Source organism: Urocampus carinirostris, chromosome 6, assembly GCF_059441175.1.
Source record: "Urocampus carinirostris isolate Australia breed hairy pipefish chromosome 6, RoL_Ucar_1.0, whole genome shotgun sequence".
NCBI classification, from domain to species: domain Eukaryota; kingdom Metazoa; phylum Chordata; class Actinopteri; order Syngnathiformes; family Syngnathidae; genus Urocampus; species Urocampus carinirostris.
Genome location: NC_142354.1, coordinates 8,429,719 through 8,456,497, shown reverse-complemented (window position 1 = coordinate 8,456,497; position 26,779 = coordinate 8,429,719). Strand labels below are relative to the sequence as shown.

The 26,779-nt window shown below is 41.2% G+C and overlaps 2 protein-coding genes across 2 annotated transcripts in view; both read left to right on the top strand.

The window, feature by feature from the left end:
* Positions 1-10,641, top strand: part of cntn2 (contactin 2) — a 51,927-nt gene extending 41,286 nt beyond the window's left edge. Inside the window, exons 21-23 of the mRNA XM_088337733.1 lie at positions 1,653-1,765; positions 5,789-5,960; positions 7,787-10,641. Coding sequence (XP_088193859.1) covers positions 1,653-1,765; positions 5,789-5,960; positions 7,787-7,887 — 386 coding nt within the window. The 3' untranslated portion in view covers positions 7,888-10,641. The remainder of the gene's footprint in view (positions 1-1,652; positions 1,766-5,788; positions 5,961-7,786) is intronic.
* A 143-nt stretch (positions 10,642-10,784) lies between these two features.
* chia.1 (chitinase, acidic.1) lies at positions 10,785-25,406 on the top strand. Its single transcript, XM_088337735.1, has 12 exons — positions 10,785-12,540; positions 12,615-12,666; positions 14,281-14,310; positions 14,371-14,575; positions 17,366-17,422; positions 17,505-17,670; positions 20,091-20,215; positions 20,291-20,414; positions 21,417-21,599; positions 24,199-24,315; positions 25,001-25,127; positions 25,195-25,406. The coding sequence occupies exons 2-12, from the start codon at positions 12,648-12,650 to the stop codon at positions 25,401-25,403; spliced, it is 1,362 nt and encodes a 453-aa protein (XP_088193861.1). The 5' UTR covers positions 10,785-12,540; positions 12,615-12,647; the 3' UTR covers positions 25,404-25,406.
* Positions 25,407-26,779: the final 1,373 nt, after the last annotated feature.

Below are 26,779 nucleotides of genomic sequence, written 5' to 3'. Positions count from 1 at the left end.
AAGGGGCCGGCCCTGTAGACTTATCTGATTATTTTGACCGCACTGCTTATCCTCAGTAGGGTCCCGGGGATGCTGGAGCCCATCCGAGCCATCTTCGTGCATTGGGCAGGGGACACCCTCAACTGCTTGCCAGCCAGTCGCTAGATGATATTTAGTTTTGTGGTATTAGTGTAGTTGTGTTTTTTTAGTATTATTTCTGCGGTCATATTTTGTAGTAATTCTTCACTCAAATTTTCCTAGTATTTCCATGTAGTATTTTGTAGTATTTCTCCAGTATTTTTGTTGTATTTCCATTGTAGAATTCTTGTCGTGTCTCGCTCGTATTTTTGGAGTTTTACTGTGGTACTTCTGCCGTCGGATTTTTGTAGCATTTCTGTAGTATTCTTGTAGAATTACTGTAGTTTTATTTTTGTAGTATATCCGCAGGACAGTAGTATTTTTGTAGTATTGCCATAGTATTTTTGTAATATTTTTGCAGTATTTCGTAGTATTTATATAGTAGAATTTTTGTACTACTTTGGTAGTATTTTTGTAGTATTACTATCATTGCATTTTTGTCATACTTCTTTCATATTTGTTCCATGGTATTATTTTGTAGTACCGTATTTTCTGCACTTTAAGGCGCACCGGGTTATAGGGCGCACCCCGAAAAAATAGTTTTGGTCCTATTTTTGACATACATAAGACGCACCGGATTATAAGGCGCTACAATGGGAACGTGGACAAAACAGTCAGATAGTTCAGTCCAACTGATTACCCCCTTAACATCCCCAAAGCTTGCAAAGAAGCAAATACGTGTCGTAGACACGTGCGGATGCGGTGTCCGTACGATGTCACTCAAATGCATCGTTCCATCATTCGGAAGGTTAAAGTCTTGGGATTCAAGAAATGCCAACCATTCCTTAGTTTCTATTTTCTTTTTCGCTCGCAACTTTACTGTGCATATGACAATAAACACTTGGAATTGAGTTGAATTTAAAAATAGACACTCCATTCCATCCATTATCTGCACCGCTTATCACAGAAACATCGAGTTCAGTCTGAAACAAGATACAGGGACAATATAAAACCCGGAGTAGCTCACCGAAGTCGTTGTGTTCATAATAATGTGCAGCCAATGTCCTCTTATATCCGTGAGGGTAGTAAATCCAGGAGAATAAAATATTTACAAATACAGAATAGAAAAAAATGCTTTCTCTATGCCGTCAGCCACGTGTTATACACATTCATCTTTTTCTGCCAATTGCAGGCTTTGTTTTGCCGTTTAAGCCAATGCCAGCCTGTAAATGATAAAAAGGATCCGCCCCTTGACCTCCGAATAACTTTAGCCAATAGCGATTGATTCAAATGATAATTGACACATTGGTTAGCCAATGAAACGCCGGTATATAAATCCCAGCATACACCGCGGACTACTCCACGTTCGGGGTAAAATCGAGTCGGCGGCTGTTGCGTAAGTTGCGAGACCTTGCGATTTAATATTGAGCCATATATAAGACGCACTGTATTATAAGGCGCATGGTCAGCTTTTGAAAAAAATTAAGACTTTTAGGTGCCCCTTATAGTGCGGAAAATACAGTAATTATATTATATAATTGTATACATTTTTAAAAAACTCAATTAGTTATAAACTATTCCAAAAATGTTTCCAGCCCCCAACCGGGCCCCCGGAAACGTCTCCTGGAGGACGGAGGGCCCCCGAGTGCTCGTAAGATGGGACCACGTCAAGGCTTTGCACAACGAGTCCAACGTACTCGGATACAAAGTAAGGATCCCGCCGTATTGGTTTTCTGAGCCCCGAACCGATTGTGATTATTTCCTACTGTTTCCTTCTCTAGCCACTCATGTTCGCCACTTGGCTGTACGCTATGTCTCGCCGCGAGCAGTTTTTGTGATAATTAGCCGCTCCAGCTTCATTCTTGAGTGTCTCTTGCTTTTGACAGAGTATATTGCTGAGTCCTGGTGGTCCGGCATCATAGACCGTTTTTCCCACTGTTTCCTTCTCTAGCCACTCATGTTCGCTACTTAGCTGTTGGCTATGTCTCGCCGCAAGCTGCTTTTGTGATAATTAGTTGCCCCTGCTTCATCTTGCTTTCGACAGAGTATATTGCTGAGTCCTGGTGGTCCGGCATCATAGACCGTTTTTCCCACTGTTTCCTTCTCTAGCCACTCATGTTCGCTACTTAGCTGTTGGCTATGTCTCGCCGCAAGCTGCTTTTGTGATAATTAGTTGCCCCTGCTTCATCTTGCTTTCGACAGAGTATATTGCGGAGTCCTGGTGTTTTGGCCTCGTAGATCGTTTTTAACTACAGTTTCCTTCTCTAGCCAATCATGTTCGCCACTTGACTGTGGGCTATCTCTTGCCGCGAGCTGCTTTTGTAATAATTAGCTGCTCCTGATTCATCTTGCTTCTCCTGCTTCATCTTGCTGCTTCATATTGCTTTTGACAGAGTATTCATTTTCTGTAAAAGTTTCACATTTTTCATAAAGCGTAAACAAACGAGGAATATTGGTTATAAATCGAATTAAAACTGATTAGCTCTCCATTTCAACACAACTAACAAGTCAAGTCATGTTTATTTGTTTGCCCCTTAATCACAAGGAGTCTTAAAGGGCTGCACAGCCAATAGCGATCGATTCAAATGATGATTGACACATTGGACTATTGCAAACTACAGACTATTAATACAACATACCCTGATCTACCTACACGAGGGCAAGGAAAAACTCAAAAACCTCAGTCACACAAAAGTACATAAATGTGTACAAAATCCTACAATAAACAAAATAACTAATCTTTCACTTCAACCAAAAATTAACAGTGAAGGAAAAAACCAAGGGCGCATAACATACACGTAAACACATACAAAAACGTATGCTCAAAAATATATGTGAATACGCACAGAGACGTACGTAAACACGCAAAACGTACTAATGGCAGCCACTCCAGCAGCTCCCGTGTTATTTTCGATTGTTCTCGATTGTTCTCAGCTCAGGGATGCTGCTGGAAATGTGAATTTCCCTTCGGGGATGAACAAAGTATCTATCTATCTATCTATCTATCTATCTATCTATCTATCTAAAGACACACAAAAACATACGTAAACACTCACAAAAAACATGAACAGGCAAGAAACTTCTAAACACACGCAAAGATGTATGTAAACACGCAAAACTTATGCAAACACGCACAAAAACGTATGTAAACACATGCAAACACGCACACAAATGTAATATGTAAATACGCACAGAGACGCACGCAAAACGTACTAAAGACACACAAAAACGTACATAAATTTGCACAGAAACATACATAAACGCATACAAAAACGTTTGCAAACACGCTCCAAGAATATGTAAATAAGCACAAAAAACGTACATAAACATGCAAGACGTACTTAAAGACACAACATACATAAATACGCACAGATGTATGGAAACACGCACAAAACAGATGTAAACACGCAAGAAAACATCTAAAAATGCACAAAAATGTATGTAAACACGCACAAAGACGTACATTAGTTTGTAAACATGCAAAACGTACTAAAGACACAAAAGAACATATGTAAATCTGCACAAAAACGTACGTAAACACATACAAAAACGTACGTAAACACGCAAGAAAACATCTGAACCCGCACAAAGATGTATGTAAACACGCAAAATGTACATAAACACGCACAAAAATATACTGTATTTAAATATGCACAAAGACGTAGGTAAACACATCCAAAAACGTATGCAAACGCGCACAAAATAGATGTAAATACGCACAAAGACGTACGTAAACACACAAAATGTACTAAAGACACGCAAAAATGTACATTAACATACATGAAAACCTATGCAAACATGCACAAAAATGTACGTAAATACGCAAATATATACGTAAACACACAAGAAAACATCTAAACATGCACAAAAAGGTACATAAATACACACAAAGAAGTACATAAACACATACAAAAATGTATGTCAACACACAAAAAAATACATGTGAATACGCCCGTAAACAGGAAAAACGTGCTAAAGACACACAAAAATGTACGTAAACACGCACAAAAATATACAGTATGTAAATATGCAGAAAGACATACGTAAACACGCAAAATGTACTTAAAGACACAACATACATAAACATGCACAAAAATGTACGTAAACACGCACAAAAACGTATGTAAATACACACTAAAACATACATGAACACGCAAGAAAACATCTAAACACTCATAAAGACGTACACAAACACGCTCAAAGACGTACGTAAACACGCAAAAAGTAAATAAACGCTCACAAAAATATATGTAAATACTCACAAAGATGTGTATAAACACACTCAAAATGTACGCAAAAGCGCGATTGTATAAAGGTACATAAAAACTTCTGCTTCAGCTTCCTGAATTTTTTTTTTTTTTTATAACAATAAATAAATAAATACAAATGTCAATACAACAAACATGACCAACTTAAAACAAAAAGTGAACAAAAAGCCCCACAGAGATAGCTCATTGAAAAGTGACAAACCAATGTTATGGTAACAGCTAATCATTTACTTAAGCGTGCTTTTGTTGCTCTCAATCACAAACACACCTTTGATTGACGGACTCATGTTATGATAAGAGATCATATATCAGTCTGCACCTGAACCTGCCTTTCTGAAACAAGTTTCTCTTAATCCCACACACGCTTTTTCTCATTTATCAGCATTATTGATTCCCAGGCATGTCGGGACCAGTTTGAAATGCAATTCATCGGTCCGTCGGATGAATAAAAACACCCGTACGGATATTCGCCAAATTCCCAAATATCAATGGCGATCATCGGTCGACCTCTCCTACAAAGTCGGTGCTTCCATCTCGCTGAATCATGCTAATAAATATAGCTAGCTAATATTTAATCGCTATTGGATGATTAACTCTCGTTGACATTGAGGGCGTCGTAAAAAGCAAATAAAATCAAAGTTCTTCTCCATAAATAATTTCCTACTTACACACCTGTTTTTCTGACGTACTGTACATGGAGTTGCATGCTGTTTTTCTTAAAGGGACAGCGCGTAGAATAGATGGTGTCAAAATACGCAGTTCCATAAACCACTAGAGATTCAAATACTAAGCAAAAACACTCAAAAACACACACCGCACACAGTATACTGCTGAGTCCTGGTGTTCCGGCCTCCTAGACTGTTATTCCTACTGTTTCCTTCTCGAGCCACTCACGTTTGCCACTTGGCTGTAGGCTATGGCTTGCCGCTAGCTGCTTTTGTCATAATTAACTGCTCCTGCTTCGTCCTCGAGTGTCACTTGCCTTCCACAGTGTATGTTGGCGAGCCCTGGTATTCTGTCTTTTTTCCAGTGTTTCCTTCTTTAGCCACTTGGATGCAGGCTATGGCTCGTGGCTAGCTGCTATTGTTATTGCTAACTCTATCTGCTTGGTCCTTCTCATGCAAGCGAGCATTGCTCGGTTCAGGTGTTTCAGACATCTGCTGCGTGTCATCTTTTCCTTTTTTTACCCACTGTTTTCTTCTCTAGCCATTCACATTAGCCATATTTGCTGGTTACTATTGTTATTTTTCACTGAACCGTGCGAAATTATGCTTTGCTCTTTTTCACTAGCCTTTTGGTAGCTTCTCCCACTAGTTGCTAAATTTAGCCATTTTAGTTTGATAATTGTAGTATTGATCAAAAATACATAAATTAAGAAAAAGTTGAAATTTCAAGCGCTCGACTTATTTTTGCTGCTCAGCTCCGTTTTTCTAAGAACTCATTCTTCTTTTCGACGCGTACAGGTTCTGTACAAGCAGGAAGGTTCTGAACCAGTTCTGAAGGTCCTGGATGTGTCCAAGACCTGGCTGGAGCTGCCCCTGCCCGATGACAACGAGTACGTGGTCCTGGAGGTCCGATCTTGGGGCGAAGGCGGGGACGGACCCCCGCATGAGATTATCGTCTCCAGGGACTCCGGTAAAAAAAAAAAAGAAGCTTTTTTTGGATGTTCCCAAAACGCAATACACAGACACAGGCAACGGTTAAAATACAATAAAAACAATCAAAATAGTAATAGAAACAAATAATGATGACGGCAAGGCACAGACTAACCATGTGAGGAAAGAGCACTGATAGGGATGGCTGTGAGGAAACACTGAAATATGAAAATAGACACAATACAAACTGCACAACAAAACATGAAATCAGAAAAGTAAAATATTAGAAGTTAAAGAGATCCAAACTAAAGAAAAATTATAAAAGTGACTGAATGCTGCTTCACCATTGGTCGCTTTCTGTTCTCACTGTAGGAAGAGTCCTCAAAGCGCTGCCAGAGGACCTCAAAGACTGCAAAAGCTCATATTACCCAAAAAGATAGGACAGTCCAAGACCGTTAAGACATTTCAAATCTAGTGTCATGTGATCCCCTCCCTGGTCCCCGTAAGCACCTGTGCTGCTAGCAAAGCTCTTTTTGGGAAGACCGGAGAGTAGGGCATTACAATCATCCCAATGAGTGGATATAAAAGCATGCATCAGGACCAATGAATAAGAGGAGGTATAATAGTCAAATAACAAACTGGTATCCTATGCAAGACTGGAGAGTAGGGCAATACAATCATCTAAACAAGAAGATATAAAATCATGCATCAGTACCAATGAAAAAGAGTGAGGTATAATAGTCAAAATAACAAATTGATATCGTACGTAAGACCAAAGAGCAGGGCATTTCAATCATCTAAACGAGAAGATATAAAAGTATGACTCATCAGGACCAATAAATAAGAGGGAGGTATAATAGTCGAATAACAAACTGGTATCCTATGCAAGACTGGAGAGCTGGGCAATAAAATCATCTAAACGAGTAGATGTAAAAGCATTCATCAAGACCAATGAATAGACTGAGGTATAATAGTCAAAATAACAAACTTTTATCTTCTGCAAAACCGGAGAGCAGGGCATACAATTATCTAAACAAGAAGATGTATAAGCAAGCATCAGGACCAATGAATAAGAGGGAGGTATAATAGTCAAAATAACAAACTGATATCCTATGTAAGACCGGAGAGCAGGGCAATACAATCATCTAAACGAGAAGATATTAACACATGCATCGGGACCAATGAATAAGAGGGAGGTATAATAGTCAAAATAACAAACTGGTATCCTCTGCAAGACCTGAGAGCAGGGCAATACAATCATCCTAACGAGTGGATATAAAAGCATGCACCAGGCCCAATTCAAAAACGGCAAGGTATAATAGTCAAAATAACAAACTGAAACCTCACTCTTATTCATTGGTCCTGATGATGCATGCTTTTATATCTTCCTGTTTAGATGATTGTATTGCCCTGCTCTCCGGTCTTGCATAGGATATAGAGAGATATAGAGAGCTTTGCTAGCTTTTACATAACTCATAGCTCTGTTTTTACTCTCTTTCTTTGTATCTTCTTTCTGTCTTTCTTTTTTTCTCCCTTTCTTTCTATCTCTTTTTATCTCTCTCTGCTTAACCTTCTAGTCTCTCTCTCTCTTTCACTCTCTTGTTCTCTCTCTCTCTGCCTAACCTACTAGTCTCTCTCTCTTTCACTCTTTTGTTCTCTCTCTCGGTTCTTACTCTCTCTTTGAAATCTTCTTTCTGTCTTTCTTTTTCCTCCCTTTCTGTCTCTCTCTTTTTCTTTCTCTGCTAATTCTGTTGTTGTTTTTTTCCTACCGCGCCACCTTCGGTCTCAAAGGAGTCTGAAACCCCATGGTCCAGAAAATCCTCTAAATGTTTTCTTTTTTTTTCCCCTTTTTCTCTTTCTCTCCAGGGACCGGCATGATGGTGCAGAACCTGGCCCTCGTCCCCAGGCAGTCTTGGCGTCTGCCGCTCGCTTTCACCCTGCTGACTCTCGCTTTTCTTTCGGGTTAGGGTTCGCTACCTTTTTTGTAAATCCTTGTAGCGCTCGAAAAAGGACGGGCCGGCCCGATCGGGGTCAAACCGATCGGCGTTTATCAGCTCATTTGTCGTTTTTACGATGGCGAACTTTGAGAGATAGAAAGGATCTTTAGTATGATAGACAGGCGTGCGGACTTTATTATTTATTTCGATTTCCAATAAATCATTCGGCTCCGCTTTTAGATCTACCGAAATGAGTCACTAATTTTTACTTTTCGAAGAAACGAGTTTTCGAATCAGACCGTAGTCGAAGCTTTAGGATGAACTATTTAGAACGGCGGTCTCAATGTGAAAGTTAAAGGGACAGTGTGTATTACTTTTCCCACTAGATTCAAAACGAGTGCTAAAAGTACAACGGAAAAAGACAAAATACAGACACTCAAAGTGGGGTTTGAAAAGAAGGGAAGTAAGAAAAGAGAGAAAAAAAAACTCAAGCAAAAAAGAAAAGGTTAGGAAAAGAAGAACATTGCATTTCTTTCCCTTTTTTCATTCTTTCCTTCTTTTTTTTCTTACCTTTCATTTTTCAATTTTTTCTTTCTTTTCTTTTTTTCCTTGTTTTCTTTTTTTGTCTTTTTCCTATTTCTCCTCCAAGTTTTTATTCCTTTTTCAAGAAACTTGGTTGTGTGGATCACATCATTTACTTTTTTCTTGTACAGCTACACACAATTTTTATAATGATGTTGCCTATTTATTCATTTATGTATTTATTTGAGGTTGACCTTCATTATGCACGTCTATTTTTAGACTGAATCACGTTTAAAACATAATTCCAGGGTCCAAATTTGGACCACATCAGCAGAAATAAACCCAACAAGGTCTACATTTGGTCTGAGTTGGATGGAGTCAACTCAACCCAATTTTAGACGTCCCTTTGTCGTCCAAATCATTTCTAATATGGACGTCACTCGAGTTTGGGTCCTAGATCATTTTGGATGGATTTCGAGAACACCAGATGGAAATTTGGACCACATTAGAAGAGATAAACCCATTAAAGACTCTCTTTGGGCTGCATTTGGTCCACCTTCGATAGGCTGAATGATAATACCAATTTAGGTGTCCAAAATTGACCTGTTCCACATTTTGTTGTCTGTTATTGGACTACAATAAATTTGAATATGGTTAAGTAGAAACAATAGAAATAGGATTATTTTTGGTCTACATTTTGTCCATGTAGGATAGGCTACACACAACCCAATTTTAGACATCCATTTTTGGTCCAAATCATGTCCAAAATGAACCACACTAAATTTTGTGGTCAATATATGGACTACACCCAATTTAGTCCTTAAATCTGGACCACATTGAATAGGTAAACCCAACAAGGACTCCATTTGGGCTACACGTGGTCCATGTTGGACAGGCTGAATGCGACGTCTATTTTCAGTCTAAATCATGCCCAAAATGGACCACACAAAATTCCGTGGTCTATTTTTGGACCACACCAGATTTTGAGGTCCAAAGTTGGACCACAGTAGAAAAGAAAAACACACAAATACTTTTTGGGCTATATTTGGTTGGATGGGCTATATACAACCCAATTTTAGGAGTCCATTTTTGGTGTCCAAAACGGACCACACCAGATTTTGGTCCCTAATTTGGACCAGATTAGAATAAACAAAGACTTTTTTTGCACTACTTCTAGTCTGAATTATTTGGGCTAAACACAACCAAATTTTCGATATCCATTTTGGTCTGAATCTTATCCAAAATAGACCACACAAGATGTTGTGGTCTAAACTAAATTTTGGACGACATAAACCGAATAGGGTCTCTTTTTTTACTACACGTGGTTTACTTTGGATGGGCTTATAGAACCAGATTTCAGTAGTCTATTTTTGGACTAAATTGGGCCCAAAATGAAACAAACCAAATTCTGGGTGGACTTTATTTGGTCCATGTTGAATGGATCTAACACAGCCCAATTTTTTTTGTCCATTTTTGACCTATATCATGTCAAAAATTGACCCTTTTAGAGTCTAATGTTGGACCACACCAGATTTTGAGGTCTAAATTTGGACCACAATAAAGGATATAACCCAACAAGGATTCCTTTTGGACTACATTAGGTCCATGTTGAATGGACCTAACACAGCCCAATTTTCTATGTCCATTTTCGACCTAAATCATGTCAAAAATGGACCGTTTCGAGTCTAATGTTGGACAAAACCAGATTTTGAGGTCTAAATTTGGACCCCATTAGAATAGATAAACACAACAAGGACTTTTTGGGCAGACTAGATTCAAATTACGCTGGATGGACTAAAAACATCCAGATTTTTGGGTTCATTTTTAGACAAAACCAGATTTTGAGCTCTAAATGTGGAGATAAACCCAACAAGGATTCTTTTTGGACTGCATTTGGTTTACTTCACATGGGCTAATCAGTCCTAATTCGAGACGTTTACTTTTAGAATGAATCATGTACAAAATAGATCAAACCCAATTTTTGTAGTCTAGATTTAGATCACATACCTTGGATTAGGCTAACCTTAACCCAATTTTTGACATTGGGATGAAAACTGACGACACCGAAAGTCGTCCGTTGCTAAAAGGGAAGACAGTCAAATGTTCACAATGCCTTTAGTATAGTAGTCTCGTAGTTGACTGGTAGCATTCGTCGAATAACCCAAAATGAGTCGGACACTGTGGCCTTTCGTCATCTCGGGAACGTAGTCGAAAGCCAATCTTTTCTTCCACATGTATGAAATAAACACTCTGTGATTGTCATTTTCGTCTGGCCTTTTCGTTCTATGACTATCAACGAGTACCCAAGTTTCTGTCACAGTTGCCATGGCGCCCAATTGGCTCCACCCGTGTGTCACGATTGCCATGGCGCCCAATTGGCCCCGCTCCTGTGGCGCCAACTGCATTCTGTTGACGGATTGGCTCCCTGTCGGTATTAAAACTCTGTCCTGTCAGTCCGTCTGCAAATCTCTGTTTTTACACGACAAGCCCTTTTTCGCCTGTCCTTTGTTCTTGCTCCTTTTTGTCTCTCGCTACGATCCATTTTGATCTCGACCACGTCTGCTCTCCCGTCCCGACTTACGACCCGTTTTTGATCTCGACCACGTCTACCCTCCCGTCCTGGCTTTACAACTCGCTTCCGACCCCAACTAAGTTTTTGCTCTCCTGTCCCGGCTACGGACCCGTTCTTTCCGTTCCCGACACGGCCATCGCTCGCCACGGAAGTCCCACTTCTGCGTCTGAGCCACCTACTCCCCGTGATCCGGATCGTGTGTGCACTCCTTTCCCTTCTTCCCAGTATATCTGTGAGTAACGTTACACGAGTGGGTCCTGTTTCCGTTTTGGTCTTGACAGTTTCCCGACTATAAGCCGCATCTGACAATAGGCCGCACCCGATACCTTTTTTAAAGTCAAGTCGTGTTTATTTGTGAAGCCCTGAATCACAAGGAGTCAGAGTATGTTGACACCTGAAACCTCCATGATGGCAAGGGAAAACTCAAAACCTCATGATTTTGTATGATGCCAACTTGATTACCTCTTTTTTCTCCCCCCATTTCACCCTATCTCTCTCTCCCTCTCTCTCTCTCTCTGACTAACTCTCTCTTTTTCTTTATCCAACTTTTGTTTTATTTATTTATTTCTCACCCTCTCTCTTTCTCCCCTTTTCTCATGCTCACTCTTTCTCTAGATTCTTCTTGTCTTTTTCTCTTTCCTTCTCTCTTCTTTCTTTTTCTGTGTATTTCTTTTTTCTCTCTTGCTCTCTATTTCTCACTCTTTCTCCCTTTTTATTTCTCTTACCTTCTCTCTCACTCCATCTCCCTTGTTCTCTTTCTTTTTCTCTTCTATCGTTCTTTCTGTTTTTCTCCCAATTACTGTCTTTCTATTACTGTTTCTTGCTCTCCATTACTGTTTCTTGCTCTCCTTTTCTTTCTTTCTTTTTTTGTTTCTTTGTTACTGTTTTTTTTGTTTCTTTGTTTCTTGTACCCCTTTTCTCCCCTTCTCTCTACTCTGCTCTCTCTCTCTCTATTGTGCTCCTTTTGTCTCTTACTCTTTCTCCCTTTTTTATTTCTCTCTTACCTTTTCTCTTTTACTCTGTCTCCCTTGTTCCTGTTTTTCATTTCTCCTTCCTTCTCTCTCTTTCTCCCTTTCATTCTTAATTTATCTTCCTTGCTCTTTTTTCTCCATCTCTTTCACCCTCTTTCGCTTCCTTTTTTCCTCTTTTTCCCTCACTTTTATCTCTCTTTCTCTTGAACCTACGCGTCTGGTCCCCGTGAGATTTTTTTCCTTCCGTCACGCTGCCCCTGGGTCGAATCGGCGCTCTATGTCAACGTAGGCGAGGGAAAATAGAGTGCTAAACAACGCTTTTTGGGGGACGGAAGGGCCGAGAAAGGCAAAAGCGTTTATAGGTTTCCGATTTCCGGAATGGAGGCTTACGTAAAAGCGTTTATAGGTGCGACGGAGTGTTTCCCGATAGGACTCTATTTGCTTTTGGACAACGGCGATGATTGATGATGCCTTTGTGTGACCTTGAGCAAAGTCGACGCCCACTTTTTTTCTTTTTTTTTTTAATCGTTTGCACTTTGTCACCGATTCCAAGGCAAAATATAAACGGGGCCCCCGCCGGCCCCGTCGGCCACCGGTTCTCAGGATCCTGTCGGGAAGGTAAGAGGTCCCGTTCCCTATTCGCTCTTCATCGTATTTTCATATTAAAGTATTGTATTCTCTCCTCGGTTTAGTTGTCTAGACGGATTGGCTCAGCAACTTACACCATGGCCAAACTACTTACGGGTAAGTCCCCCCAGCAGACACCTTTGACTTAAATTTTTTTTTTTTAATTTCCCAGAATAAAGCGCAATTGCGCCCCCACTACACTAGGGTGCAGTGGTTTTCTCATTGGATGAGTGTTTGTTGACGTTTCGCCTCCACGCAGTTCATGTTGCATAGAGTTGGGGTGTCAAACTCATTCTAGTTGGAGGAAAAAAGGGCCAGACTAGTAGATTTATAGAGAAAAAAATATAGAAATAGAGAAGTAAAGAAAGAGTAAAGAAGGGAGATGGAGAAAGAGAGAAGGAACTAGAGATTAAAAAAGGTGAAAGAGAGAAATGGAGAGAGCACAATAAAGAAGGGGGAAAGGAAGAAAACGAGACAGAAAAAGAAAGACAGAAATAGAGTGAGAAGGACAGAGGGAGAGAAAGAAAGGGGGTAAGAGAAAGAAATACATTGAGAAATGGAGACAGTGACAGAAAAGAGCGCAAAAGAGAAAGGTAAATGGAAAAGGGGAACGAAAGAGAGGGAGTGAAAAAACAAGAGTGAAAAAAAGAAGAGGGAGATGGAGAAAGAGAGATGGAACTACAGATTTATAAAAAGGTGAAAGACAAATAGAGCACAATAGAGAACGAGACGGAAAAAGAAAGGCCGAAGTAAAGAGAGAGTGAGAAGGACAGAGGGAGGGAAAGAAAGGGAGGAAATGAAAGAGAAGAGAAGAGAGGAAGAAAGAAATTGAGAAATAGAGACAGTGACAAAAAACAGCACGAAAGAGAAAGATAAATGGAAAAGGGGAACGAAAGAGAGGGGGTGAGGAAGCAAGAGAGAAAAAAAGAAAAAGGAGATGGAAAAGGAGAGAAGGAACTAGAGATTTAAAAAAAAGGTGAAAGAGAGAAACAGAGAGCACAAGTGAGAGCACAATAGAAAAAGACAGGGGAAAAGGAGAGGAAGAGAACGAGAAGGAAAATAAGACAGAAGTAAAAAAAGAGAATGAAAAGGACAGAGGGAGAGAAAGAAAAGGGGGAAATGAGAGAAGAGAAAGAAAGTGACAAAAAGAGCGAGAAAGCGAAAGATAAATGGAAAAAAAGAGGGAGATGGAAAAAAGAAAATTAGGAAAAAGAGAAAAGCAGAGTACATTAGAGAGTGCGCAAAAGAGAAAGACGGGGAGGAAAAAATAAGAGGAAGCAAAAGAGAGAATTGGAAAAAGAAATAAAAAGAGAAAAGAGTGAGAGAAGGACAGAGGGGGAGGAAGAGAGTAAGAAAGGATTGAGAAAAAGAACACGAAAGAGATGAGGAGAAAAAAAGAGAGAGGGTGAAAACAAATGAAAGGGAAAAAAAAGATGAGGGAGAGAGTGAAAAGGTAAGAAATAAGGAAAACGATGTGAAAAAGTAGATCATAAATAAGAACTACTCAAAATAGCACAAAATATGTGCGAGCAGCAAGAAAGCAACTTTATTTTAGTCGTCAGAGTCAACAAAAAGGCGTTCCTTTAGATTTCTCTCTTGGAAAATGGCCTTGAAAGTGCTTGAAAAGTACTTGAATCTGCCTAGTGTTGCGCACCCCTACAACCCCCACTTCAGACTGTGTTCCAGTTTGAACTTGCACTAAGTCCCTGACTACTTTTTGTCTTTCTTTAGCGCTGGGCGTCCTCCTCGTCCTGCACTCGGGTAAGTAAACCTAACACCAACGCAGTCGAACAAAACCGAGCTTTTTTTCTCGCTTCCCAGTATCCTCTAGTAAACTGGTTTGCCACATGACCAACTGGTCCCAGTACCGTCCCAGTCACGCAAAGTTCACGTCGAACAACGTGGATCCGTTCCTGTGCACGCACGTGATCTACGCCTTGGCCACCATCAACACTCTGCACCAGATCACCCACATTGAGTGGAACGATGCGCAGCAGTACAATGCCCTCAACCGACTCAAAGCTGTGTAAGATGCATACTTTTCTACGGGCTCCCGTTTGGGACAAAATTAGGAAAAAACGGGGTCCGGGAGTTGCTCCGTCACCTGAAACGTTTGTAAGTTGAGACGCTTTTTCAATGGAAATGCGCTAATCCGTTCCAAGTCCTGACAAAAGTATGTTTTTTTCATAGATTATTTAAAAAAATCATCAAAACATAAACAAATACGTATCAAAATTATATTTTTTTTCTACGGGCTCCCGTTTGGGACAAAATTAGGAAAAAACTGGGTCCGGGAGTTGCTCCGTCACCTGAAAGGTTTGTAAGTTGAGACGCTTTTTCAGTGTAAATGCGCTGCTCCATTTCAAGTCCCGCCAAAAGTAGTTTTTTTTTCATAGATCATTAAAAAAAAACATCAGAACATAAACAAATACATACGAAAATTTGATTTTTTTTTTTTTTCCTACGGGCTCCCGTTTGGGACAAAATAAGAAAAAAAAAAACGGGTCTGGGAGTTGCTCCGTCACCTGAAACGTTTGTAAGTCGAGACGGTTTTCAATGTAAATTTGCTGATTCGTTCCAAGTCCCGCCAAAAGTATGTTTTTTTTCATAGATCATTTAAAAAAAATGTCAAAACATAAACAAATACATATCAAAATTAGATTTATTTTCTACGGGCTCCCGTTTGGGACAAAATTGGAAAAAAATTGGGTCTGGGAGTTGCTCTGTCACCTGAAACGTTTGTAAGTCGAGACGCTTTTTCAATGTAAATGCTCTGATCTGTCCCGCCAAAAGTATGTTTTTTTTACAGATCATAGAAAAGCATCAGAATATCAAACAAATACATATTAAAATTGGATAGTCGAACGATAAACATTAAACGTGAGGCACATTATGTAAAAAAACTAAAGATAAAGGAAATTAATCCAAATATTCAATTGCTTTCGAACTGGCCTCTGTTTATTGGTTCTCAGCAGTGGTTTTTGCCTTGAAAAACCGACCCAATGACGTCTGCTTTTCTTGGCCTTTGACAATCCGTGGGAAATGCGCCAGGCAGCCATAGCGATTTTTCAATGCTTCTTCTTTCAATGCTTCTTCCGGGTGATTCCATTCCAGACTTTGTGGAATTTTGTTAAAATATCTTTCATTTGGGCTGATGGAATGATAACTGTGTCCTTGTCGTCCCTGAACTGTCATGAAGCAGAACTGGATCAGGACCCAAACGCGTGACGTTCTCGCACATGCTTTTTATTTTATGTAAAATGAAGAGTCATGCACATTAGGCAGCAGTCTGGCGTGGAAAGACAGGAAGCCAGAGACCGACGAGATCGATTCCAATTGCCCGAGTTGATATCGGACAGATGGGGCCGATACCGGACAGGACAGGACCGACAGGATAATGAATCAGGTTATCGAAAATAAACAGGACAAACTAGACAGGAACAAAAACTGGAGAGAATAATAAACAGGACAAAAAATAGACTGAAACTAAACTGAAAACCGAAATTAAACAGGACAAAATAAACGGGAATAAAACCAATATAAATTGGGCGCAATATAAATTTTGCCCATTTTGCTAATGATCAAGCAAAATTTTGACCTCTTTTCTTGCTAGCTAGTTAGCTTTGTTTTTAGCTTTCTATTTAGTTGGCTTTTTACTCTTTTAGCTTGCTATCTGGCTACCTATTCGTTTTTACCTTTACAGATAACTATTAAGCTACCTTTTTAGCTATTTAGCTAGCTGTCTAGCTAGCTTTTTATTTTTTTGGCTTGCTATCTAGCTAAAACTTTCCCTATTTTGCTAATTGTAAACCTAAATTGGTTTGGGGGTTTGTTTGGAAATAAGATAAAAGCAGATAAGCGCCTCGGAAAATAAAGTGTAAGTGCTATTTGAACTCAGTTGGGCATTGTTAACACATTTTTAATGGAGAAAAAAATGTCATTTTTACCCTTTTAAGGACAACTCAAACTACGCACCTCACGTTTAATATTGCAATTATGACTTTAAGCCAGGAGATGGCGACAGAGTAACTCATGATTTGCGTGCATAGCTGAGAGGTGCTCCAATAAACTTTTCTGTTTTCATCTTTTTGGGGGTTTGTTCCACCTGAACAGGCTGGATCAAATCATGATTGGTAGAATTGTAAAAAAAGCCTAAGTGCTATTTGAACTCAGTTGGGCATTGTTCACACACTCTTAATGGAGAAAATATTTGGACTATACACTAGGCGACAGGAATCCCAGGAGGTAGAGGGCTCATCTTGGGACCAAGTTCGATTCCCGGGTTCTCTGTACGTGTCGAAGTGTCCTCGAGCAAGACACTGAACACCTTATTTTTTAAAGGTCCCCATAGTTCCTTGCCGTGGTGTGCCATCTTAGAATTTTCAGTGACCAGTATGACAGAGTCTATATTCCCAGGTCCTTTGTAAATGTCAAAGTGTCCTCAGGCAAGACACTGAACACCTTATGCCCCCCATAGGCTATTGGTGTGTGAGTGCGTGTGTGAATGGGTAAAGTGTGAAGTACATTAGCTCAGAGGGTAGAGCGCTAGTCTCAGGATCAAGAGGTCGCTGGTTCGATTCCCGGCTCCTCCGTGTTATATGTCTAAGTGTCCTTGGGCAAGACACTGAATCCCTAATGCCCCAAATAGGCAGGTAGGCGCCTTGCATGGCTAACTCCCTATTGGTGTGTGAATGTGTGTGTGAATGGGTAAAGTGTGAAGTACATTGTGAATCCCTTTGGAGATCTTCCTATGTATATTTTATTTATTCATGTGTGTGTTATTATTCATTTTATTTTCTCGGCTCTTCTCTTTCAGTAACCCAGCCCTGAAAACTCTACTGTCCGTGGGAGGTTCGGTCAACGGGATGAGCCCGTAAGTCCAAAACAGACCGAGGTCTCCTCCGGTTTTTGAAAAAAGTTTCCGTTTTTGAAGTTTCTTTCTGTCTTTCGGTCAGCTTCATCGGGGTGGTGGCCAGACCGGAGAGTCGCTCCGCTTTCATCAAGTCGGCCATCGCTTACCTACGAATGCATAACTTTGACGGTCTCAACCTGGCCTGGGAATTCCCGGGACACAAGGGAAGCCCCGTGCAGGACAAGCAGAGATTCACCCTGCTGGTTAAGGTGAGACCACGTCCGCCTTTATCTTCTCCGAGATTGAGAAAGGCTACGCTAGCGGCTAGCGAAACGCAAAAGTTTGCCTACCGGTCGACAAAGGGTGCGTTTGCTACGAGCTTTGCAGTGCCGTCTTCAAGTGATCAGCAGAGTAACTGTGACCCGTTTTCCGTATGAACTTGACATTTCTCTCAAACGGGAAGTGCAATTTCTGGACAATTTTGACTCATCTGTAGCTTTAAAGCAGGGGTCAGGAACCTAAAAGTGAGTACATCCCTCACATCTCTGCATGTCACGAACCAGGAACGAAGACGGGACCCAATTGCGTTTGTATTACTCAGTTTTATTTAGAAGGAGGAAAGGACTTGCACCCATGATCCGATGATCGTCGGTCACGGGTAGCAGATAGCTGGGAGCGCGGAAGTGGCACTTCCGTGTCGAGCGCAGGCAATGTCGAGAGCGAGGAAAAACGGGTCAATGGAAAGGACGTAGGAGCAAAAACATAAACGGGTCCAGAAAAGAGGTTGGCAACGGGAATCAGACGGAAAACAGAGCAGGATAGTGTCAGGAGTCACAAAAGCTTGCCTAGCGTGTAGCGTAGGTTCGCAGATGATCCGACAAATGATGATAGGAAGGCGGGGTTTAAAAAGAGGCAGGGAGCCAATCAGCGGGTGCCTCGCATCAGTAATCATGACACTGCAGAGATATCATCAAGATCACTGAAGAAATATGGCTTTGACACAATGAAAGGTAGTCTGTGTAAAGCTTATATAGTAGTTATTTTAACCTTCACAAAACTCAATGACTAAACCCCTTTGCATCAAAGGTGAGTTCACCCTAAAGGGAAAGTTCCTGAAGTGTATGCTCCCCTATTCGTTTAGTTTTGCAGCATTGCTGACAACACTCCTGCGCCTCTCTTTCTTAGATGTCATCTGGATGTGATGCTCTGCACATTCACATCCAACAGGTGCCCTGTTGTGAGTGCATCCTGATTTTTTTTAAAACGCTGGAAGATGTTGGCCACTGTACTGCAGCTCAACTTTAGGGTGTTAGCAATCATATTGTAGCCTCGGGCAGCTTTGTGTAGTGCCACCGTTTATTTTTTTAACGTCCCCAGAGTTCCTTGCCATGGTGCGCCATCTTGGGACTTTCAGTGACCAGTATGATAGAGTGTATTACAAATTGAACACACCTGTTCCCTATTCATACCTGAGTTTTTTTGAGGAGAAACGTAAATTTACTCTGCTATATAAGCTCTACACAGACCTAATTTCATTGTGTCTTTAGTGTTGTTCAATTAAACATTATAATGAAATCTCTGCAAAAAATTGAGTAGTGTACTCACTTTTGTGCCATACTGTATACGGCCCTTTTCATGAGTACCTATGGCCCGGAGATCAAATGGTACCTGGAACAAAGTGCGAACGTGCAATGCCGGGCCAGTACTGGCGGCTGTAGGGATCGGTCCAGTATATATAGCATAGGTTACGATTCCAGTCTTTCGGTTTGGCATTTGGACTGTATTTGAAACATTTCTATTCTTACTTTCACCATTTTCATCCTAGCTAAATGTAAACCTCGAGTAGATGTGTAAAATAACTCCCTATCCCCCATCCCGGCCTCCTTTCTTGTAGCCTAATACACTCTGTGGCCGGAACACCGATGATAGAGTAAGATGATAGCAGATAGGCGCTGTGGGACACACAAAAAATAAATAAATATAAAGGCTCTTTGAACTCAGCTGGGCATTATTAACACATGCTTAATAGAAAATATTCTACTTTCAACTTTTAAAGGAACTTTAAACAACACATGCCAACTTAAGAAAATTATAATAATAATAATAATAGACGGACACTACTATAAATTGCTTAAAACAAAAGAAAATATTTCTTTTTAAACTTTTTAATGACACCTCAAACTATGCACCCCACCTTTAATTCTATCCTTAGTGTTAGTGGAAGAAATAATAATGATGATAAAGACAATTATTAAATAAGTACTGTAAACAATATAAAATGTGTTGTTTCTTCTTTTTGTGGTACTAAAATATATATATATATATATATATATATATAATATATGCATCTACTGTCAGGACCCGAACGGAGACACAAGTTTGCAAATGCTAAAATATACAGCAGGCATTTGACTTTTTACAACCGTCAGTTGGAGAAGGGGAGGGTCCAGCAGAGGAGGAATTTACCCGCGTTCGTCTCTCTGGCCGCGCTCCTTCACTCTGGGGGGCCCTTACCCCACCAAACTGCCTTTTATTTAAGTAGAACAAAGACAAAGAAAGAAAGAAACGCCCCTTTGGACGGTACCAATATCTGGTTATAAATACAGTTTTTAGGAAATAGTTTAAGCCCACTTTACAAAAGACAATTCTCAATTTTATGAATGACAAATGTGATTGGTTGCACGTTCAGGAGCTGGCAGCAGCTTTTGCAAAGGACGCCAAAGATTCCAAGAAGACTCCACTTCTGCTGTCGGCGAACGTAGCCTCGGTCCGAGCCACCGTGGACAAAGCCTACGAAGTCGACCTGATCGCCCCGTAAGTTCTCCACCGGGACGCCAGTTATTAACCTTCAGGAAAATCCAAACTGATTGAAAAACTCCAATTGGGCAGACATTTGGACTTCATCAACCTCATGACCTACGACTTCCACGGACACTGGGAAGACAAAACTGGCCACAACAGTCCCTTGTTCCCCAGTGCCATCGATTCGGGATCGCACCTCAATCATAATATCGTAAGCGCTTTTGTATTGTAGACCCCAGGATACAACATGAATCCATTCTAAAGTGAAATCGCCGTATAGCGGGTGGATAGAAACCTTCACCGATTAGCTAATGCTATCCAATGAGTACTTATTGGTAATATGTGTGGACTGTATATGATGAAGTAACATAACATAGTAGGAATTGCTTGATTTTAATTGATTTGCTGTTTGTTTTTAGTCTCATTTATTTCTTTGTTATTCTAAAGGACAAATCCTCAATACATGTTTGTCATTTTACTTTTTGCTTTTGAGTTATCGATTATGTTTATTAACATTAATACGAAGTATTGATCCAAAGAAAGACACAGACATAAGCACACGTGGTTTGAATCTAACGACTACGATTTATTTATACGTGGCAAGAAAATCACTAAAACAAAGGAAATATTGCATCAAGAGAAATTGTTGCTTGGTAAAAAAACGTGTTTCTTGTTAAAAAAAAATATGAATTGGTTCTGGGAATAGCTTTGTAACCTGAAACACTTGTATCTCGAGACGCCTTTTGAATGAAAATGCGCTAATCTGTTCCAAGCCCCACAAAAAGTATGATATTTTTTACATAAATCATAAAAGAGCATCAGAACACAAATACATGTAGAATTAGATTAGCGCACAATAAACATGAAACGAGAGCCACATCTTGTCAGAAGACAAAGAATAAAGAAAATTAAAAAAAATATTCATTTACCTTTTAACTATAGCCGGGGACACGAAGAGCATGCCGGGATTCACCCAAATGCCCCGGGCACTGTATCTTTGACTTTGTGTCCTGAAAATCCTTTGTAACTCGAAGCAATATTTTCCCGTTCAAATACTTTGTAACCTGAAAAGACATTTGTAAGTAGAGGTACCACTGTACTTCTCTCTTGCAACCTACAATCTTAACGTTTTGTCCTTTAAGGCTTATGAATTTTTGCATTCGTCCTAACCTCCCAAGTGAAATCAAGACCTATGTCGATTGGTCCATTTCAGAACTCCTCGGTCTCCTATTGGCTGGAACGCGGCGCACCGGCGGAGAAGCTGCTTTTGGGTTTTCCTACTTTTGGAAGAACCTTCCGTCTCGTTTCCGGCGCCAACGGCTTGGGAGCGCCCTCTGATGGACCGGCTGAACCCGGACCTTACACTCGCACCGCTGGCTTCTGGTCTTCCTATGAGGTCGGAGATTGTGCTGACCTGAATCCGATTCCCTAGATTTAGATCGGCCTTCGTTGGAGCCTTCGAGGGCCACGCGATAGGGAAAAGAACTCTCGGGCCGCACTTGTAGATTGAAAAAGAACGAAAGAGAGAGACAAGAGGAAATAAGAGAGAGAGAAAGTGAGAAAAAGAGGAACAGAAAGAGAAAGACAGAAGGACAACTGGAGAGAGACAGAGCCAAAGAGAGAGGGTGGGAGAAAGAAAATGATAAACAGAGAAAGAGAAAGACAGAGAAAGAGGAGAAAAAGGGAAAAGAGTGTGAGAAAAGAAATTGACACATAGAGAGAGAGATAAGAAATACAAAGAGACAGAGAGAGAAAAAAAAGAAAAATAGATCGAGAAAGAGGAAGAGAAAGAGAGAAAAAAATTGAGAGAGAATAACAAAGAGAGCAAATTGAGAAATGAACAAAGTTAATTGAAAATGACAGAGAAGGAGAAAAAAAGAAAGGTAGAGAGACAGAGAGGGAGAGTATGAGAGAGAGAAGACAGAGAGAAATAGAAGAAATGGAAACAGAGAGTGAGAGAAAGAGTAAGAGAAAAATGGGGGAGGGAAAGAGAGAAAGGTCAAGAGAGGAAAGAGAATAAGAGAAAGAGTGAAAAGGAAAGAGAGAGTGTGAGAGTGAGAGAAAGAGAGAGAGAGAAAGAGAGAGAGGGGGGGGGAAGCGCGCGAGACAAGAAATAGACGCATAGAGAAAGAGAAATAAGAAATAGAGACAAGAGACAGAGAGATGAAAGAAAGACTGAGAAAGGAGAGAAAGAAGAAGAGAAAGAGAGAAAAACATTGAGAGAGAATATCAGAGCGCAAAATTGAGAAATGAACAAAGTTAATTGAAAAGGACAGAGAGAAGGAGAAAAGAAGAAAAGTAGAGAGACAGAGAGGGAGAGTAAGAAAGAGAGAAGACAGAGAAAAAGAGAAGAAATGGAAACAGAGAGGGAGAGAACGAGCAAGGGGAAAAGGGGGGGGGGAGAGAGAGAGAGAGAGACGCTCGCTGCTGCTATTCTAAAAAGACTTGTTTTTTCAAAATGCAAAAAAAAAACCTCAAAGCAGCGTAATAGAAGATCGAATTGGGCTGCTTGGAGTAGTCAGTGGTCGGGAGCTACTGTACCCAATGTGGCCACAAGGGGGCGTCCGAGACCCTGTGACCACTCAAAAGCAGATGTTATAGATTTTGTTGATATTTAATGGGGATGCCTTGACAACCAAAGCTAGGATAAAGACAACGGTGTCCATTTTTTTTTTTTTATAGAAAAATGGGTTCAGACGTTTCAGAGCCTACATTACATACAAACACACTCTCAAACACAAATAAGAATTTATAAAGTAGTCTGGATTAGATTAGAAAAAAAATCTCCATTTTAAGAAAAAATCTTAAATTATAAAAACAATGAAATATACATTTCACAAAAACTAAAAGAAAAAGACCAAATTTCTTAACATTTCATCAATAGTACAAAAATACGACAGATATAATACAAAAACGCTACGATGGAAATACCAGAAAAATACTACATTAACACGACAAAAATCCTGCAGGAATACTCCAAAAGTACTACAAAAATCCAACTACAGTAACACAACAAAACTAAAGATCCTCTTCTTCAAGTTTAACGGCGGTTGGCATCACTTTGGTGCATTACTGCTAGAAAACTAATATATTGTTTTTCTTGAATTGTGATTGTTTCAAAACCAATTCGATGAAAGTGATTTATTCAAAAACAAAAGTAAAGACATATAACGTATGGATGTCTGCATGTTTGTTCATCTATAAATGAAAAAATGGTGTCCAGGATGGGCCTCTTGGCAGAAATGTTGAATTCAATGCGACTCCCGATGTCAGAACCAGAACGGAGACAGGACCCACTCGCGTAAGGTTTCTCACAGTTTTATTGGGAAGAAGGGAAAGGAGTGCACAGACGGTGATCGCTGGTTGGGGGAGTAGGTTGTGAAGTGGGACTTCCATGGCGAGCGATGGCGGTGTCGGGAACAGAAAAAACGGGTCAGTAGCCGAGATAGAAGAGTAAAAACGTGATCGGGATCGGAAACAAGTCGAAAGCCAGGAGAGCACGGTAGACTTGGTCGAGAACGAAAACGGATCGTTATTCGGAACGGGAGAATAGACATGGTCGAGATCAAAACAGGTCGTAATTCGGAACGGGAGAGCAGACCTGGTCTAGCTCAAAACAGACCATAACGGGAGACTAATCAGCAGCAAAAACAGGACAGGCGAAAAAGGACTTGCCGTGTAAAAACGGAGATTCGCAGACGACCCGACAAAAGGGGACTGACATGACATAGTTTAAATACCGATAGGGAGCCAATCTGTCAACAAGCTGCAGCTGGCGCCACACGGGCGGGGCCAATTGGGTGCCATGGCAACCGTGACATACAGGCGGGGACAATTGCGCGACATGGCAACTGTGACACCCAACTCCAAATAGTTGCCTCTCCTGTGTAATATGTAGAATGTCAATCAACGGATGGCTTGTTGCGGAAGAATAAAAGAGAAACTAAAAATGTCAAAAAGCCCCCCAAAACTAGCTTTTTTTTTGTCCCCGTCAGGTGTGCGACTTCCTCCCCAACGCTTCCTCCGATTGGATCGTGGACCAGCGAGTTCCCTACGCCACATTCGGAACCTCTTGGGTCGGATATGACGACAAGCGCAGCTTTTCTTCCAAGGTAAGCGCTTTTGGGGTTTTACATCGTGTACGGAAACGCGCCAACAAAAGTGAGTACACCCCTAAGATACTACATCCCTATACGTCCAAACAAAGCACTGCTTGTCATTTCCCCTCCAAAATACCTTGTGACACTTACTCGGTCTCAGGTATGAACAGGTGTGTACAATTTGTAGTACACTCTGTCATACTGGTCACTGAATGTCCCAAGATGGCACACCATGGCAAGGAACTCTGGGGACCTTAAAAAAAATAAGCGGTGGCACTGCATAAAACTGCCCGAGGCTACAACATGATTGGTAACACCCTGAAGTGGAGCTGCAGTACAGTGGCCAACATTGTTATTCGGGACGGGAGAACAGACATGGTCGAGATCAAAACAGATCGTATCGGGAGACGAATAGGAGCAAAAAACAGGACAGGGGAAAACAGACTTGCCGTGCAAAAACTTTGCAGACGGGCCGACAAAAGGGGACTGACAGGACTGAGTTTAAATACTGACAAGGAGCCAATCTGTCAACAAGCTACAGCTGGCCCCACACGGGCGGGGCCAATTGGGCGCCATGGCAACCGTGACGAACTTACCAAATTTCCCAGTAAAATTTCCCCGCAGCACCTAAACACAGACCGTGATGGCACAAAAAGTACAGAACATGAAAGGCCACCAAAACGTCCTCTTTTTTCAGGTCGAGTGGCTGACGGGCAAAAACCTGGGCGGCGCTCACGTGTGGACCATGGACATGGACGACTTTGCGGGATTTGCCTGTTCCTCCGGCCCCTACCCGCTCATCAACCACCTCCGGATGTCAATGGGTGAGTACTTCCCGATTTTCCCTCCCGTCTGTCCGGGTTTGTAGCTGTCGTCCCTTCCTCCGAACAGGCTTCCCCCCGAAACCCAGCACCACCAGGGCCCCCGCCACCACCAGGGACCCCGTGGCCGACTTCTGCCGGGGTCGCCCGGACGGACTGTACGAGAACCCGGCGGACAAAAGTTCCTATTTTCAGTGCTACGTGGGAAACACGTACCTGCACCGATGCCAGCCCGGCTTGATTTACTGGGATAGCTGCAAGTGCTGCAACTGGCCTTGAATGCTTGCTATGCTAACCTCTTTCATTAAACATCGTTTTCAAACTCTACCGTTTCCAATGTCTCTTCTGTCCAATGAGCGACACAACAGGAGTCGGCGAAAAACCGTTGTCACCGTAGGGGCGCTGCAGTTCGACAAGCGCCATTTCAATCACTCTTTTTTTTTTTTAAATCCTTTCAGAGCAGACCTTATTGCCTCGCCCCAGAAATATAAAAACGAGATGCAGAGGAATGTTGGCAGGAGAGGGAGAAGCTGTTTATTGATGTTCATCAGTGTCTAAAACAGAGTTCTCATTCTTCTAAGGGACAATCAGCGTTTTTATACCCTCTTGAGCAAAAACATTCTTAGTGTGTCCCCTCTCGATGACGCACTTGCTTATCTCAAAATGAACGCTACCAGGAATCGACAATGTTTTTCCCCGGAATGTTTACGTCCTCTTTTGATTCTCCAAATCCAAATCTGTGCAGTCGGCCTGACTTGACCGCTTGTTCCAAGCCAAGCAGAATGTTATTACTTGGCAAGCCCAAGGCGAATGTTATTAATAATAACACTCGCTGACATTTAAACTCTGGAGAAACAAGCCTGGAATTTCCTGGAAGCTCTGACTCCATTAAACAACAATTCGATCCAAGTAGTCAAAACACCCACAAGGTGGCAGAGACTTCCTAAAATTGTATCTCACGGGCATCCACGTGTGGCAACGGGCCAATCGCAGGCAAGAAATGACACAGACAGGGCATCATAAGGAATGCTATATGTGTGATGTTCCGAATCAATTTCCCCCTTCCCCAGTGTTCTCGTTTGCCCGCGTCCCTGCGTCCTAGACGCATTATTTTTGCCAGGGACGCATAGTGTCAAATCAACGTGCGTCTCCGGGACGCAACTTTTTTGACCCGAAATTGTCATTATTACGTGATTACTTTTTTTGTAACAAAGATTTACCGCATTCCAAACTTTTCGTCAGGCAGATCCGCCATTGTTGTTTTGGTCTCGCGGTTCGAGTTTTCGTCTGCACGCAGATCTCGGCAAACGAGATCTCGTTCCTTCGAGATGACCTCATTGTTGTGGTGCTTGTCGTTGAGTGAAGGTTAAGTATGCATACCTGTCAACCTATACGTTTTTGCCGTATAAAGTACATTTATTATGCATTTGAAGACGTGTACGATGTACAAGAAAATCTGTACGGAAAAACGCAAAGTTGTCAATTATGGCTACCATCCGGTATACACCGACTATCACGAAAACGGAAAATCATTCAAGTCAAACGAGTTCAAGTTATGTAGTGAAAATCCCTCTTTTTTTTTAGAGAGAGAAACGGCTTTTTCGGCTCAACTCATTAAAGAGAGCCGGCTCTCAAACGGCTCACTAACTTTGATG

Coding starts and splice junctions, on each gene's coding strand:
- chia.1 (XM_088337735.1), top strand. Junction 20,216..20,290: donor GAAGTCGACCTGATCGCCCC/GTAAGTTCTCCA, acceptor CCAATTGGGCAG/ACATTTGGACTTCATCAACC. Junction 24,316..25,000: donor AGCGCAGCTTTTCTTCCAAG/GTAAGCGCTTTT, acceptor CTCTTTTTTCAG/GTCGAGTGGCTGACGGGCAA.